The following is a 14,266-nucleotide window of genomic DNA, read 5'->3' on the forward strand; positions in this document are numbered from 1 at the left end:
AGCTTGACGTGGTGCTCTACCCCAAAAAATATACAAAGGACTTCATCCTGGACTAAGATCACTCTTTTTGTGGTCATTCGTGTAAATATGAATATAATATATATGTATTTTCTCACAGCATCCCCGAATGTACATAACAAAAACGCTTCTATGACCCAATACCCCAAATTGTCCACCCTTTAAACATCTTTTCCACTGTTGTTAGTGTCGTTGCTGATATTATTTTGGTTTTGCCTTGAAAGCGTAGCGGATCGTGTAACTGTCTGTGCTCGAATAACTCGGTTGCGTTGCAGGGTAACAGGAAGGACACCGACGTAAACCACATCATCACCACCATTGTCAACATCAGCAGTATTGTTGATCTCACTATTAGATCGCGCAGCTGGTGATGGTCCTGCAATCGGTGGTGGCAACACGAATGCGGTCGAATTCGTTCCATTGTTATCAACAAACAATTGTCGTGCAACAGAAGATGACTTGCGTCTCGATAGTGATTGTTGCATAAGGCTGTTGGATGCTGGTGATGCACTATTATGCGGTGTTATTATCCTGTTTCCTGATAGTGGTGATGATGTAGTCCGTGATCTGCCGGCTGACTCGTACGAGTTTGCTGGGTATCCGCTGCTGCTATTGTTGTTGAAGACTTGGGGTGCGACTTTGGGTGATGATTGTCGGAGTGAGGCTGGTGATGCGGCATAGACTGGTGGTGGTGGGTATCGACTTGATAGTGGGGTTCCAGGGGCTGGGTGTGCGGACATGGCCATGTGGGAACCAAAGTCGAGATGATGGACTTCGCGACGTGAAAGACTGCGAGATATGTCAAGACTGACACCGCGACTATTTGATGCTGTTGTCTTGGCGGTCGATAGTGGCGTACCGGGTAGCAGTTGCTTATTGCCTCTCTTTTTAGAGTTTCGGCGACTTTCAATCTCCCATTCAATCCATAACTTGTGTTGGACTCCTGCATCGTCAAAAGCGCCTCCCTCGCCACCATGACCTCCAGTACCGGCTTTTTCGCCTGCTACTTGACGTGTTTGGCCCCATGAAAAGTCGTCGAAATGCCAGAATGCGTAAGTTGGGAGGACTAAATTCCATACGTGGAGAGAAAGGAGGTAGACGCCCATCCAGTAGACATAAGCCCATCGTTTGGAAGTGAAAAGAATCAAAAAGGCGGGAAGACCTAAGATGGCACCGAGTAGCATGAGTGGAATCCATTGCACTGCTGTGCTGGTGAGCGAGCTGAAGGCTGTTTCGAGTAGTAACACCCTACGCAACAAAAAACATGTTCAAAACTGTCCTTCGGTGTCTGCAATGTAAATATTACAAACTTCATATGTAACACTTACGTTGTGAATGTGATGGCAGCAGGAAGAGTAACAGTACCAATCAATTCCAACAAGATAACAGCTTGCATGGAAAAGCAGAATGTTCCACACAATTCACGAACAAGTACCAACTCGAGCAAGTTGTGAATCGTACTATTAATCCATCGGCGACGTTGACTGAGGAGCACCTTAAACTCAGCAGGAACAGTAGTTTTGCAATATGCTCGAGGCACGAACATAAGTTTGCGGGTTGGGAAGGCACGTAACATTAGAGTAGTCAAGAATCGGTCCTCTCCTAGTAGCAATAGATTCTTCTTGTGCAGTGTGTCGACAATGTTCTCGGAATAGACTTCGACGATATCTGGGTTGATGAGGACCGGGACCCACGTATCACCTTTAGGAGCCTTGATACGGTACATGCAGAAACATCCGGGCAGGCAAGTGACTTCACCAAACACACTTTCAAACGCCTTGTTGAGGTGATGTGACAAGTAGTACTCAAATACTTGAATTCGAGAAACCCACGATTCGGCCTTGTTCATAATACGTGTTTCTCCACAAAGACCCATGACTGTTGGATCAGATGCCATGACTGCAACCATACGAGATAGGGAATCAGGAGCAACTTTGGTATCGGCATCCACCATGAGAATAATTTCAAATTTGTCGGGTGTGGCGCCAGTCAGATACGTCATTTTAGCAGCGAAATCATATTCCAAGGGTGGTATAGGATCATCAAAAAAGGCGTGTCGGAAGTAATTCATGACGATAAGTTGGGAATCTCGTTTTCCACGATTACCAGGTTTGGCCGTACCCTTTTCTTCGGCAGTACCACACTTTACTATAATCATTGTTGCGACTCGGTGTCCCTCGTAAACATACCAACCAGCATATATCTGAGCCTTGTTGTGTCGTTTAGCTCCGTCTGCGATAGCCAAATAGGATAATGGTACAGGTGGTAGAGCGAATTCTGGATCCATTTCAACCATGTCGATAACTATATCTGGTGTTGTCTTGTCGTTTCCTGATCCCTTGACAAGTCCGTCAGCTACAACTAGAATCATCTTGTTTTTGTCCGGGTAAATCGTAGATGCCAATGAATTCATGGTTGTTCTTAGACCTTCTTCGCCTTCGGAGTAACAGGCTACCATAAGAACTGTGTATAAATCGTCCCCGTAGTAGCCGACAACGTCCGAATCGACATCTGAAAAGGACGAGACACCTGAATTTGATGCCATCGATTCTGAAGTAGTAGAAAGTTCAGATGTGATGCAAACTAACACATTTCACTAAACAACTCGAGGGAGTTGTAACAAAACAAGAAACATACCTCGCACATTGCCCACTGGTAAATTCTTTTCATAGGGCATAGGTGTGGGAACCGTACTCGTGTCATAGCCGCCACCAATTCGTTGTCCACCTTGAATCTTGCCATCCCTTTTGACGTGTTGAATACCCATACGTAGATCCGATGGTCCTATTACCGAGGGTCCCTTTCGTTTCTGCAACATTCCAAGTTTACGTGACATAAACCATCCAAAGTATAAAGCCAACATGAACTTGACTGCAACCAAAGCCAGTATAATGACAAGAGATATGTAGAGGAAGATTTGGAGGGTGACACATCCAATAGACATAGTGTTGATGTATCCAACCATAAACAGTTCAGTGAGACAGGCTCCAGCGCCAGGGTAGTTGGCGAGATACTTGGAAGAGTCGAGATTCAGACTTCGTTGTATGGCCGCATCGACACCGGCACCCAAGAATGGTACACCTGCAGCATTGTACTTGCTCATATCTAGCATATAGTTTGAGTATACCATCAAGTTTTGGTTTCCTGGACGGAGCATATCTAACCAATCGTATAAGATATACCCAAGGATTTTGGGCTCGGTACTGCTTCCTTGCCACGAAGCACTAGCAATAATTTTTTGATATCCAGACCATGTATGACAGTTGGTTAATGTGCCTGTTGCATCACTACATGTAAAGTTCGGGAAGGTAGTCTTCAGGATACTCTGGCATGACGTTCCTGGTGCTGGAAATAGACTAGATATATCATAACCAGCAGTCGAGCTAGCAATACTACTGGATATAGGAGCTGGATGGGAATTTGACAAGTATTTGGTAAAGTCGTAGACTGTTCCTCGAATATTGTACACGTATGGTTGTGCGGTATATCCATCGTCACCAACTACTTGAGCATACGTCAGTACTGCTCTGGCAGGACATATAGCAGTCTGTAGTCCGAAAGTGATGAAAGCCAAAACGGTACACAATAAGAACACAATGGTACAGAGAGCCACTTTTTCCCTCCATGCTTGAATGACTTCACCACTCCAAGCTATAGTGACTTCATACACTTTGCCTTCCTTGAATGTAGGCATTCCCTGTTCATTCAATACTGGTTTGCCTTCCTTGTCGAGTATTGGTTCATCGTTTTCGGATATGATGTACTTGTTGTGGCCAATGTTTCGTTTTTGACCTTTGGGAGGCGGAATATCACCCACTCCACGATGCCATTCATGCCTTTCGACCTTTTTACCAATCTCTAGGTAGTGTATTAGTGGTGGAATCGCCCAACATGTAAGTACCCAAGACATGACACGCCACCATGACGGCCTATCATCGGATTCTGGTTTAAGCATTCTCGTCGTCCTTTGATGTGTTGCTGTGGGTTCACGTGGCATTCCTCGTTGAATGGTAGGATGTCGCTCAGGTCGAACCAGGGATTTGGCTCGCCCTAGAGTATTATGGCGTTGAGGCGAAGGAAGTCGTTCCAAATTGGGATTCGTAGGTGACAGTGGAGGATGAGAGTTGTTTCGTTTGGGAGTGGGTTTAGCTCTTGTTGGGGGAGTTGGAGCTGGTCCTTGCGGTTGTTCCATGTCGGTTGGAGTTTCTAGTATACTCTCTGAGAAAGAAGCGGGTGGGGATGTGTAGTACGTTTCAACACTTGGAGTTTTTGGTGACTCTGTTGTTATAACCGGAATGGCGGGAATGCTCATAGTTGCTTCAAAGAAAGTGTTGACCTCTGGTGATCTCATGTGCATGGAATCAGCCGTAAGCCCATATTTAGCAGCACCACCTTTACTAATAGCCAAATCCGGCCCTCCTCGTCTATCTTTTGTAACTGGTGGTGGCACTGGTAATGCTTTAGCGGGACGCTGGTCAACCTTCGTCTGCTGTTGTTGTGGGGATTCATTTCCAGGTATGGATACACTCAGTCGCGATCCTTTCGGTGGTAGTGGAGGAGCAGGTAGTGGTGCTGTTGATTTTGATGTCACACTCGACCTCGGACTGCCACTACTACTACTAATACTACTTTTGCTACTTGTGCCATCGAATGTATATGTTGAAGTTGGAGGTTGTGGTAATGGGTGTGATGAGCTAGCTGCTGGTGATTTGGAAGGGAGAACAGGTGGAATAACGTATGATGATGGTGGTTGGGTTGTAGAATTCCGTTCATTATCAACTGTTTGCGTGATTTTCATCGGAGGTTCAGGAGCCCTTAAAGCCAATTGTGCAGGACTAGGCGCTGGCAGCACGGGCTTAACTGACGATGCAGTTGAGGTACGACTACGACCATAGTCACCCATCGTGTCCAGCTTCCAACAAAAAAATGAAAAATGTTAGCAAACGACCAAGGGTGTGATAGATCAAAATAACAAGTCCAAAATACCGATGCTCGACCTCTGTTACGAGGATCAACAGTTCAAGATGTCTCTGACCGGCAATGCGACTATAAGATGACTTCTACAATTGCTCAAAGACCCTTTTTGATTCACCGCGCAGCAATTTCCAATTAGAAACTGGGGTTCGTCAACTCCGACAAAGTGTCCTTACAAGCTTCTTGTGATCCTAGCCCACAGTTAGCTCTCTTTCGTCCATTTGGTTAAGAGTAGGTTCTACACCGTAATGTTCGTTGGCGTTGACCATGCCAACTTGCAATAGTTTAGCAAGTATCTTCAAAGTTAGCCTTCATATTGAGACGGTTAGAATACACGTGAATATGCGCTACTTACCCAGACTTGCGCTTGTCTATCTTGCGTACGTCTGTCTCGCGTTCAGACAATTAGCAAGCCATAGCTCTCAGCAAGAGATGTCCCTGGACAAGCTTCCTTCTAGAGAGCTCCGAGTATTGCAAGGCCATGGAGGTCCAGTTCATTACATAAAATTCAACAAGGATGGCGAATATGTCCTCACAGCATGTGCAGACAAGACTGTTCGTTTATGGAATCCCCTCAAGGGACTATGCATCAAGACTTATTCGGGACATGGTCGCGACGTGTTTGGAATCTGCGTGTAAGCGTTACTGGAGTCTATAGTCTTCTGGAACTGCACATGTTGACAACATTCATCTGACATTTTGTTGCTTGTCCCTGACATCCTTAGGTCGGCAGATAATTCTCGATTTGCTTCAGGAAGTGCTGATAAACAAGTCTTTTTATGGGACGTGGGCACTGGCAAACCCATTCGACGCTTTACGGGCCATCATCAACGTATAAATTGTGTCGACTTCAATCAGGATGCCACTGTCGTTGTGTCTGGCTCGTATGATGCTACTGTACGTGTCTGGGATTGTCGAGCACAGACCAGACTACCTGTGCAAGTCATGGAAGAAGCTAAAGATGACATCATGTCTCTTCAAGTGTCTGGCCATGAGATTGCTGTTGCGTAGGTGTTGAATCGGTGGATATGAATGGTCGTTACTGGATTTAATATAATTCCTTAAACAGTTCCGTAGATGGTAAACTCAGAGTGTATGATATTCGAGCAGGAAGAGTCACTGCTGATGACATTGGTCGTAAGTGTTGCTACTCTCGATCTGGTTTTTTGCCGGTGGCTTAAATCTAAATCGCATCACTGAACAGAGCCTGTAACTTCGGTCTGCTACTCGAACGACAAGAACTGTCTGCTCATCAGTACATTGGACTCTACTGTGAGACTCATGGACAAGGACAATGGACAAGTTCTTAACGAGTATTCAAAACATTGGCAAACAAGAGTAGATGACAATTCAAAACCAGCTAACTCAATCAATCGCATTACAGGTATAAAGGACATCTCAACAAGGAGTACCGTGTCACTAGTTGCCTCTCTCACACAGATGCTTATATATTGAGTGGAAGCGAAGACGGAAGAATCGTCATATGGGATTTGGTTGATGGTAGTCTAGTCCGTATACTAAAAGGGCACGATAGGGTCGTGTCGGCTATAGCCTATGCACCCAAAATGCCAGTTGCTGTATCTGGAAGCATTGATGGAGTAGTCAAAGTGTGGACGACACCCGAGGTTTTTGCTAGTTTAGGGAAGAGCTGAGTACTCCATTGTGATGGATGTTAGTGTTGGTCTTGGAATTGATGCTCATTGTCTTGAGTTACATATGCTTCAGAACGATGAGCCTAAATGCATTGCAAATGTGAAATTATAAACCAGATAATTTATTGTACAGCTAACTATAGATGACAGAAATCTCATATTTACAGTCTATTTACACTCTTCTGTCTGCGCTCTATGTTTTTAAGCAACAGATTGTGGCCTGGTGCGAGTCATTGCATTGCGAATCATGGCATCAGTCTCCAACGTAGCTTTAAGTACTGCGTTTTCCTTGACAAGTTCATGTAACCTCTTAGTCAAAGCCTCCACAGTCATTTCAAGAGCCAAGAATTTACGGTCATCCTAAGATCCGGTGTAAGCCCGTTGCAAGCGACATATTCACTGGTAAAAGAAGAGGAGTATGAACTTACTGTAGACGTAACCCCATCGACCTTAGCGACTGAGCTCGCGTCAACCTGAGTATGTACGTTCTCAAACATGCCAGTTGAGATTTCAGCAGTAGCGACCACAATAGGCAAGGTAGTAACCCCGACATCTGAAGTAGCACTCTCAATTACAGAAGGCACCACTGGTGGTGAGCTCACCTGTGTTGAGGATGATGGCCTACTATTGACTTGTCCTGAGTACGAAGACCTAGTTACCACTACTTGGTCCTTGTATTCAGTGATTACGATCGGGATCGTCATAAGATGATTCTCCTTGGCAATTTCACGGCGTTGGAGTGCGCATTTCAGTTCTTCGACGACATCCGAGTAGTTGATTTTGATGGATTTCTCTACGGGCTTCTTAACCTTCCTTAATTTTTGGATTGGAAAGGGTGGTGGTGCAGGAACGGCTTGCGGAAGCCCGTACACGTAAGTGACTTCATCTTCTGTAACATCAACTAGTTCAAAAGGTTCTTCTCCGTTGGTGATCATGGTTCTTGCTACGAAGCGTTTGAAGTGTAAAAGTGTTTTAGTGACCAAAACCTCAAAACAGCAAGAGTCCCGGTTCAAAGTAGATCGCATTACCTTGACGAGTCAGTGTACTGTAAGAATGGGATTGGTGGTCTAAGCAATGTGTTGGCTTTCCTTTGCGAGCTGTTCAAATCGTGGGTGTTTGAAAGCTGAGATTGCCTTTCTTTCGAAAAAGCACCCAATCATCTACTTCAGTCTTGCGTTTTACGCTTACCAATCACAACTGCACTACAGTTTGGCAGATGTACTGATCAGACGACCTAGCTCCGAGTTCTCTTTGTGAAGGGTTAACGATTTGCGTCATTGCTCAAACACCAAAACCAGACCATCGAATATCAACAAACATTTATTATTGGATAATGATATGGTTATGTTCAAGGAACGACGAGTATGCGAAATATAGATAACTACATCCTAAAATCATCTATTCTACTATCTTATCTAAGACGGCGGCCTGAAACCCTGATGAAACATCTCTAACAATTCAACTGCCGACTCTTCGATGGTCGCTCTGAGTTTCTGCAGTGCAATCACATGCTGAGTGACGTTGCTCATTGTATGACTCCATTCTAAGAGAGAACAAACCGTTACTTAAAAAGCCTGCTGTTGTGTCAATGTTGTGGGCAACTTACCAGTTAGAGTGTCAATAATAACCATCTCTGCCGAAAAGTCTGTTTGTGACTCTAAACGGCGTTCTTCAGGGTATAGACATCGTAATGCTAAAGATATGGTTGAGTCATGAGTGCCCAATATCCCGGAATCTAACGTTCATCAATACCAAAGAATTCACTCACCAATACTAGCTACACCAGAAACATAAAGAAATGTCGATAGAGAAGCCAGACACCTCTTTATCTCTGGATATGCAGCCAAGTGAGGACCCAAATAATAAGCCAATCGACTCAATGATTTCTTAATCACTGCTACAGCTACCGGGCCAGAATCGTTTTGACCAGGCGCACTCAGTACTACAGCAGGAAAATAGAGCGCTGTTGTCATCAGTTCATGAGCGACTAGCAAGTATATAGCCAAATACGACACTGGCTCTTTCGAAAAGCTTGAGAATCCAAACACAGTTCCAGGCTTTCCAGCAGAGCGAACCCATTCAGGCAAGTTCTGGAAGAAACGATTTATTTCCGTCTAGGTTGCATATGTCGTTGAAATGGCTGCTCACTTAGCCGTAAAGTGCAAGATTGCGGTTCATACCTCCATTGCCGGCAATGAGCGAAAGTAGTTCATTTCAAAAGACTTGCTTTCTTCTGGGCTTTTACGCGTTGATAGTGTAAAAACAAACGGCATGACCTAATTATATATAGCATTAGCAGTCGATAGGAGTGAAACTTGCAAAGGAGGACACCAACCGTTCTCCAAACTTGAATCATGTCATGTATCGGTACAAACGGAACAAAAGTCTTGTCCGGCAAAAACTTCCACATTGTGACGCCGTTAGCGACATCCCAATTCCATTCCGACTTTACTGATCTGAGATAGTGGGGATTAAGCTTGTTCATCGACTTGGAGTTTGTGGCTGTGCTCATAATATTTTCTGCCATTATAATCGAGCACCAGCATCTTATAGCGTTCTGAGACATCTCTGGATGAGTTGTATCCCTGACTGAGTCAAAGCCCAAGTCTTTTCCAACTTTGATGGCATCTAACAGGAAGCTAGGAAATTGCTGCTATCAAGTTTGATCACAGTGAAATGAGACAAGGATGTCCATGCGCATACCTGACGGCTTTGGCAGTGTTTCCAGTGACGACGGACTGTATAGACAAGATGTGAAGGGATCGCATCAGCTGTAGATCAGCAGCAACGAGTGATGCGATTCCTGTACAAGACTACGCATACATCATAAGAGACTTAGATAGACTTCACAATGTGCAACTCAACATCAAACGGATGGGTATTGTGACATACTCTCTGAGCGAAATCGTCAGCCCATGCCGCTCTTTGCTGCCTGGAAACTCCGGCAAAGCTATCGCAAGACAGCACCGACAGGGAGCATATGGCATCAAAGAGGTGCCCTGTACAAAAACAAGTTCAGCACTAGTAGAAACATGTGTCGACACACATCTTGAGTAAAGTCAAACTCACGTGGCAGGGCGGTTGCCGGAACTACATGTTGGTGGTTAGTATGCATTCCATCAAGATGCTTCGACGCAGACTCGATATTACCTAGCGTTGAGCCTCCAGAATGCTCCGTAAATAATTCAGACCGATGAATCAAGTCGTATGACAGGAAAGGCAGCCTCTTTTCAAAAAAATGTTGGATCAGAGTGGCCTCAACGAGAGGTCTCTCGTCTTCCAACACCTGTAAAGGCTTCTGAGCGACCGCTCCTCCGAGAATTCCACAATCCTCGTTCAATATACCAAATGTAAAGCATGTATTGCAGATCTTCTCATTCAGTGGTTCACATTGGAGACCATGTTGTTGGCAAAACTACAGGAATAAGGAGTGATTAACGAAATGTTGGTAGTACTGGGTGCAGATCATCGCTTTCCGGATCAGATCGACTTGTGGAAACAAACGATGCAGGAAATTGCGTGATCAAGGGACGCTTGCAAATAGCTCCATTTCATGACAATATGCAGAATGTGTAACTTGTTTCGATGCATACCTTGCAAGCAGGATTGAGATCGCCAGCTTTGAGCATCGAGAAAGGAGGCCACGATGCAAGAAATGTACAGCCGTTAAACGTTTTTCGCAGCTTGATGTATCAATCTATCAAACGTTCGGAGGCTCCAAGAATTGTTTGCGTTCGTTGTAGTGCCCCGCTACGCCATCTATGACTGCCTCGGACGGGAGGTGACGATGCGTCAGTAGCCTGTTTGATTATGACTCTAGTCAACGGATCTGCAATCGTGGCTTCGGTTTGACCGGGTACGGCTTTGCCTAAATCCAAGTCGGATAGATCGTAGGAATTCGCACTAGAACAAAACGACCGGTCCAGGAGACCCAACGAGACTCATGCTGCATATAATATGTGTGTGATCGTTCGACTGTTCGATTCGCTCGATGTAGCATCATGCATCATAATTTGCCGAATTTTGGTCTGATATCACACAGTCCACCTTTTATCCGATTAATTGGCCAGGATAATACGATCCAAGGTAAGATCATCAGCTCTGGTACATGATTGTGACTTTATCTAGACGGTTGACCCGTCGCAATACACGTTTGTTGCTTGTTGCACGTTTGTCTCAACTTTTTTCCAGTTTGTACGCAAACCGCATTCCAGCACAAATCTCCTGCGAAGAACGGCCATGTTGAGCCAAACATCGATATTTATTTATAATTGCAATGATCCCTGTGTCGTTTATTGTGTACAAAAGCTGCCTGCTGTGCCATGAACATCCAATTTTCAGCGTTGTGGCCGGTGGTCGATCGAGATTAAAGAATTCACAAAGAGCCTGCTTGACTCATTGACTCATTGATCAACATCCAGACGCCAGCCACCTTGCCAGAACTGCTATTCGATCTATTGTGGAGTGTTGCTCCATTTTAAAAACCTGACGCATCGTGTGTGTGTTCCAGGGCCTAGACCTGTATACCTAGAAGCAAGCCGGTGAGTTGGATTGTGTTGAAGAACAGCGATATAGATGTTGATATGGATTCTTTACGCTGAGCATAATGCATTATGCATTATTATGCCGGTTTCATCATGCAGCGCATAGGACGATAGGGTCTAATTGATGTCCATATGGCAGTTTTTCGGAGGCATGAATGTTGAACATTTTGAGCATACTAGACTGAATCGTTCATCATGTAACAGCTTTAGTATATTTTCCAGAACACATTTGCCAGGTACCTTTCATATTCTATTTGATTCAGATTGTGCTCTCTTAGAGAATACTATTGTTGCTTGCGAGCATTAACCCGTCTAAACAGAATGACTGAGATGAAGGAGATGGACGACACTATTAGCCTATTGGAAATTTGTATTATTTATGATCATTCCCATGGCGGCGATATCGATAGAGTTACGATCCAAAAGTGTCTGGCCATTGTCACAGCAGCTACAGCCTTTACATTGTGTTGCTTCCTCTCTCACCATGGCTCTACTTACATGTCATTGAATGCCTTATTCGAAAACGCGGATATTTCAGTCGACTCGGCTGGTATCGATGCCATCACTAACTCATCATCAGCAACATTTCCATTTGCAACATGTGCACCACGAACAATTAATTGGTCGCAATCGAATTTTACTTTGAAATGGGATGAGCTAGAGAGATTGCACGAGTATCAGAATGTATCTCGGAACCTATCTGTAGTAGCTAGTGCTGACCTGGCAGTACGAGTAACGAAGTCAGTTACTACTGATCCCAACAACGACGTATCCCACTGGCTATCTCCTGTATTATTTCACCCAATGCCAAACTATGCACTCTATGCTACGGGTGCACGTATAATTCCATCGTTGACGTCTGCATCGTACTCAACCACACCCAGATCGTCGCTCTTGTCTGCCTTGTATCGACTAGTAAATATCGTTATATATCCAGGAAGGCCGCCACGTGTAGCAATAGACTCTCATCTAGAAGCTGGGAACTGCTGGGCAATGGCCATGAATACGGATGTCGACGCGACTGCTGAAAGGTCTATAGGAATTCGTTTGTCTCGAGCCATACATCCAAAATATATTACTGTATATCATCTCACAAAGGCTATAGCTTTCTCAGATACCACAGATACACGTAATGTTGGTCTAGGAATGGGATCAGCTGTAAGAAGCTTTCAAATCAAGGTTGGAGCCGAGCAACGATTTAATGAAGATTCTGCTGATGATTTGGTGTGGGTGGGAGACTTTGAATATGATGGTTCTGTTGGTGGAGATCAATTCTTCCCGCTGTTGACATCTAGATTTGTATTGCAACCTATAAATATCGTCAAGCTGGTTGTCAAGAGTAATCACGGGGCTGATCATGCTTGTATATACCAAATTGGTGTACATGGCATCGAGCCTGTAACATAGCTGTCGTATTGTCATCTATCTCATAAGTACATGGTATTACGCCATTGTAACAAAGTTGTAGGCGGTACCATTGTAGATTCAAAGCAATCATGCTATAATTATATTGCTGTATCAGCACAAATACACTATTCAAACCAAGAAGAACTACCATCATTCACACTTTCAACGAGATGCCCTTGTTTCATTCTCATGCAGACCGAACTCTTCAAAGTCAGTTGTATCTGGTCTTCCAGCTGCAACCCACATCTTCTTGTTAGATATATCCATAACGATCGAAAAGACACTTTCCATTTTATTTATTGCAGGTCTCGCTGGATTTGGCCTTACGCAAATGCTAAAAAAAACAGTCAATCTTTTGAGGAGTATCAAATTAATTCATGTGGGACATATCTCTGCATCGCACCTGAAATGTCCTTCAGAAGTGTCTCGTAACAATTTTTGAGCAGAGTTGGCGTCCATATCGCCCGCTGCCTGAATGATGGACTTTGCCTTTTCATAACGAGGCACTGTGTTTGATAATGGGCTGTCTTTTGCAATGGCTTCTATGGTACCTGATGTCTTGCCTAGCAGATGATTCGTGTGCACTACGGACAAATCACCCATTGGTGTCACAAACTCGGCACCAGCTGGCGTCATCTCAGCACTTCGTTTTAACAATGTAAGTATCTGATGTGTGTTGCAGTAAATTTGTTCAGTCTCACCACAAGAAGCTAGTAGCATCAGCGACAGTTATGCATGAGGACGCACCTCCAGATGTATGCCGACTCAAATATTTTCTGGCTTCTGCGACACTCTGACGTTGCAAGATGGCACGTAGGGCAATGTGCACTGGCAAACCAGGTCCTGATGCTCCATCCATTGTAGTGGACAGGATATTGAGCGTTACACCTAAATACTTCAAAGTGTTGGCAAACAGACCCAGAACCAGAAAAACAATGCGACAATATGAAAATACAGTATTAAGAACGATGATTTCCATACCTAAAGACTTGTTCATCCCAGTCTTCACGAGCATCCCAGCTTCTGCCACACATATGACTTCTGGTTCCTTGCCGTGAGGTAGGACGCGAAGCATGATGCACTGGTTACGTTGCTCTAAATACATCCAATTCAATGGTCAAGATCACTGTTATGTTTCCCTCGAAAGGTCAACTTAAACATCTCGGGTCATAGCACTAACCTCCAAACCAGTCCCAGTTTTGAGCTAGAATGGTGGGTTTACCAATTGTAGCAAATGCGGTGCATTCCATTGCGAATTCCATGGCAATAAGACCTTTGGATTTGTTCTTCTCCAATGCTTGTTGAGAGTTTGGATGCCGTGTTGCACTCGTCCCAACACCAGCCAATAACTCAGTTCTTACATTCAGAGCCAGGATGCTCTCAAATGGTTGATTAGAGCCGGCTGCGATTCCTTTTATTTCGTCAAGGAGGTCGGGAGAGAACTTTTGTATGACTGGTATGTACGTCGTAGCCTTCAGCATAGCTTCCTCCCAATTCAGACCACACTTGACAGAGAACAGGGTGGCATCTGGTTGATGAATGTGGTCTTAGTGACATACCGAATTGTACGAAGGAAGATCTGGGTACGACTTACAAAACATGATGCACTTTGATATGAGTTCCGGAACTTGAGCTCCATACTGTCTTCCTCGCTCAAAAGGAGGACCAGAT

At 44.5% G+C, this 14,266-nt stretch overlaps 2 protein-coding genes across 2 annotated transcripts; one reads left to right on the forward strand and one right to left on the reverse strand.

The window, feature by feature from the left end:
* Positions 1-179: 179 nt before the first annotated feature.
* SmJEL517_g02393 (chitin synthase) lies at positions 180-4,921 on the reverse strand (the record flags this gene model as incomplete). Its single annotated transcript, XM_031168321.1, has 3 exons — positions 180-1,266; positions 1,347-2,568; positions 2,656-4,921. The coding sequence occupies 3 exons, from the start codon at positions 4,919-4,921 to the stop codon at positions 180-182; spliced, it is 4,575 nt and encodes a 1,524-aa protein (XP_031025636.1).
* Positions 4,922-5,424: 503 nt separating this feature from the next.
* Positions 5,425-6,644, forward strand: SmJEL517_g02394 (uncharacterized protein; the record flags this gene model as incomplete). Its single annotated transcript, XM_031168322.1, has 5 exons — positions 5,425-5,627; positions 5,718-5,999; positions 6,062-6,129; positions 6,197-6,305; positions 6,377-6,644. 5 exons carry the CDS (start codon positions 5,425-5,427, stop codon positions 6,642-6,644), a joined length of 930 nt encoding a protein of 309 aa, XP_031025631.1.
* Positions 6,645-14,266: the final 7,622 nt, after the last annotated feature.

This window comes from Synchytrium microbalum (assembly GCF_006535985.1).
Source record: "Synchytrium microbalum strain JEL517 chromosome Unknown SmJEL517_scf0010, whole genome shotgun sequence".
Classification (NCBI taxonomy): Eukaryota; Fungi; Chytridiomycota; class Chytridiomycetes; order Synchytriales; family Synchytriaceae; genus Synchytrium; species Synchytrium microbalum.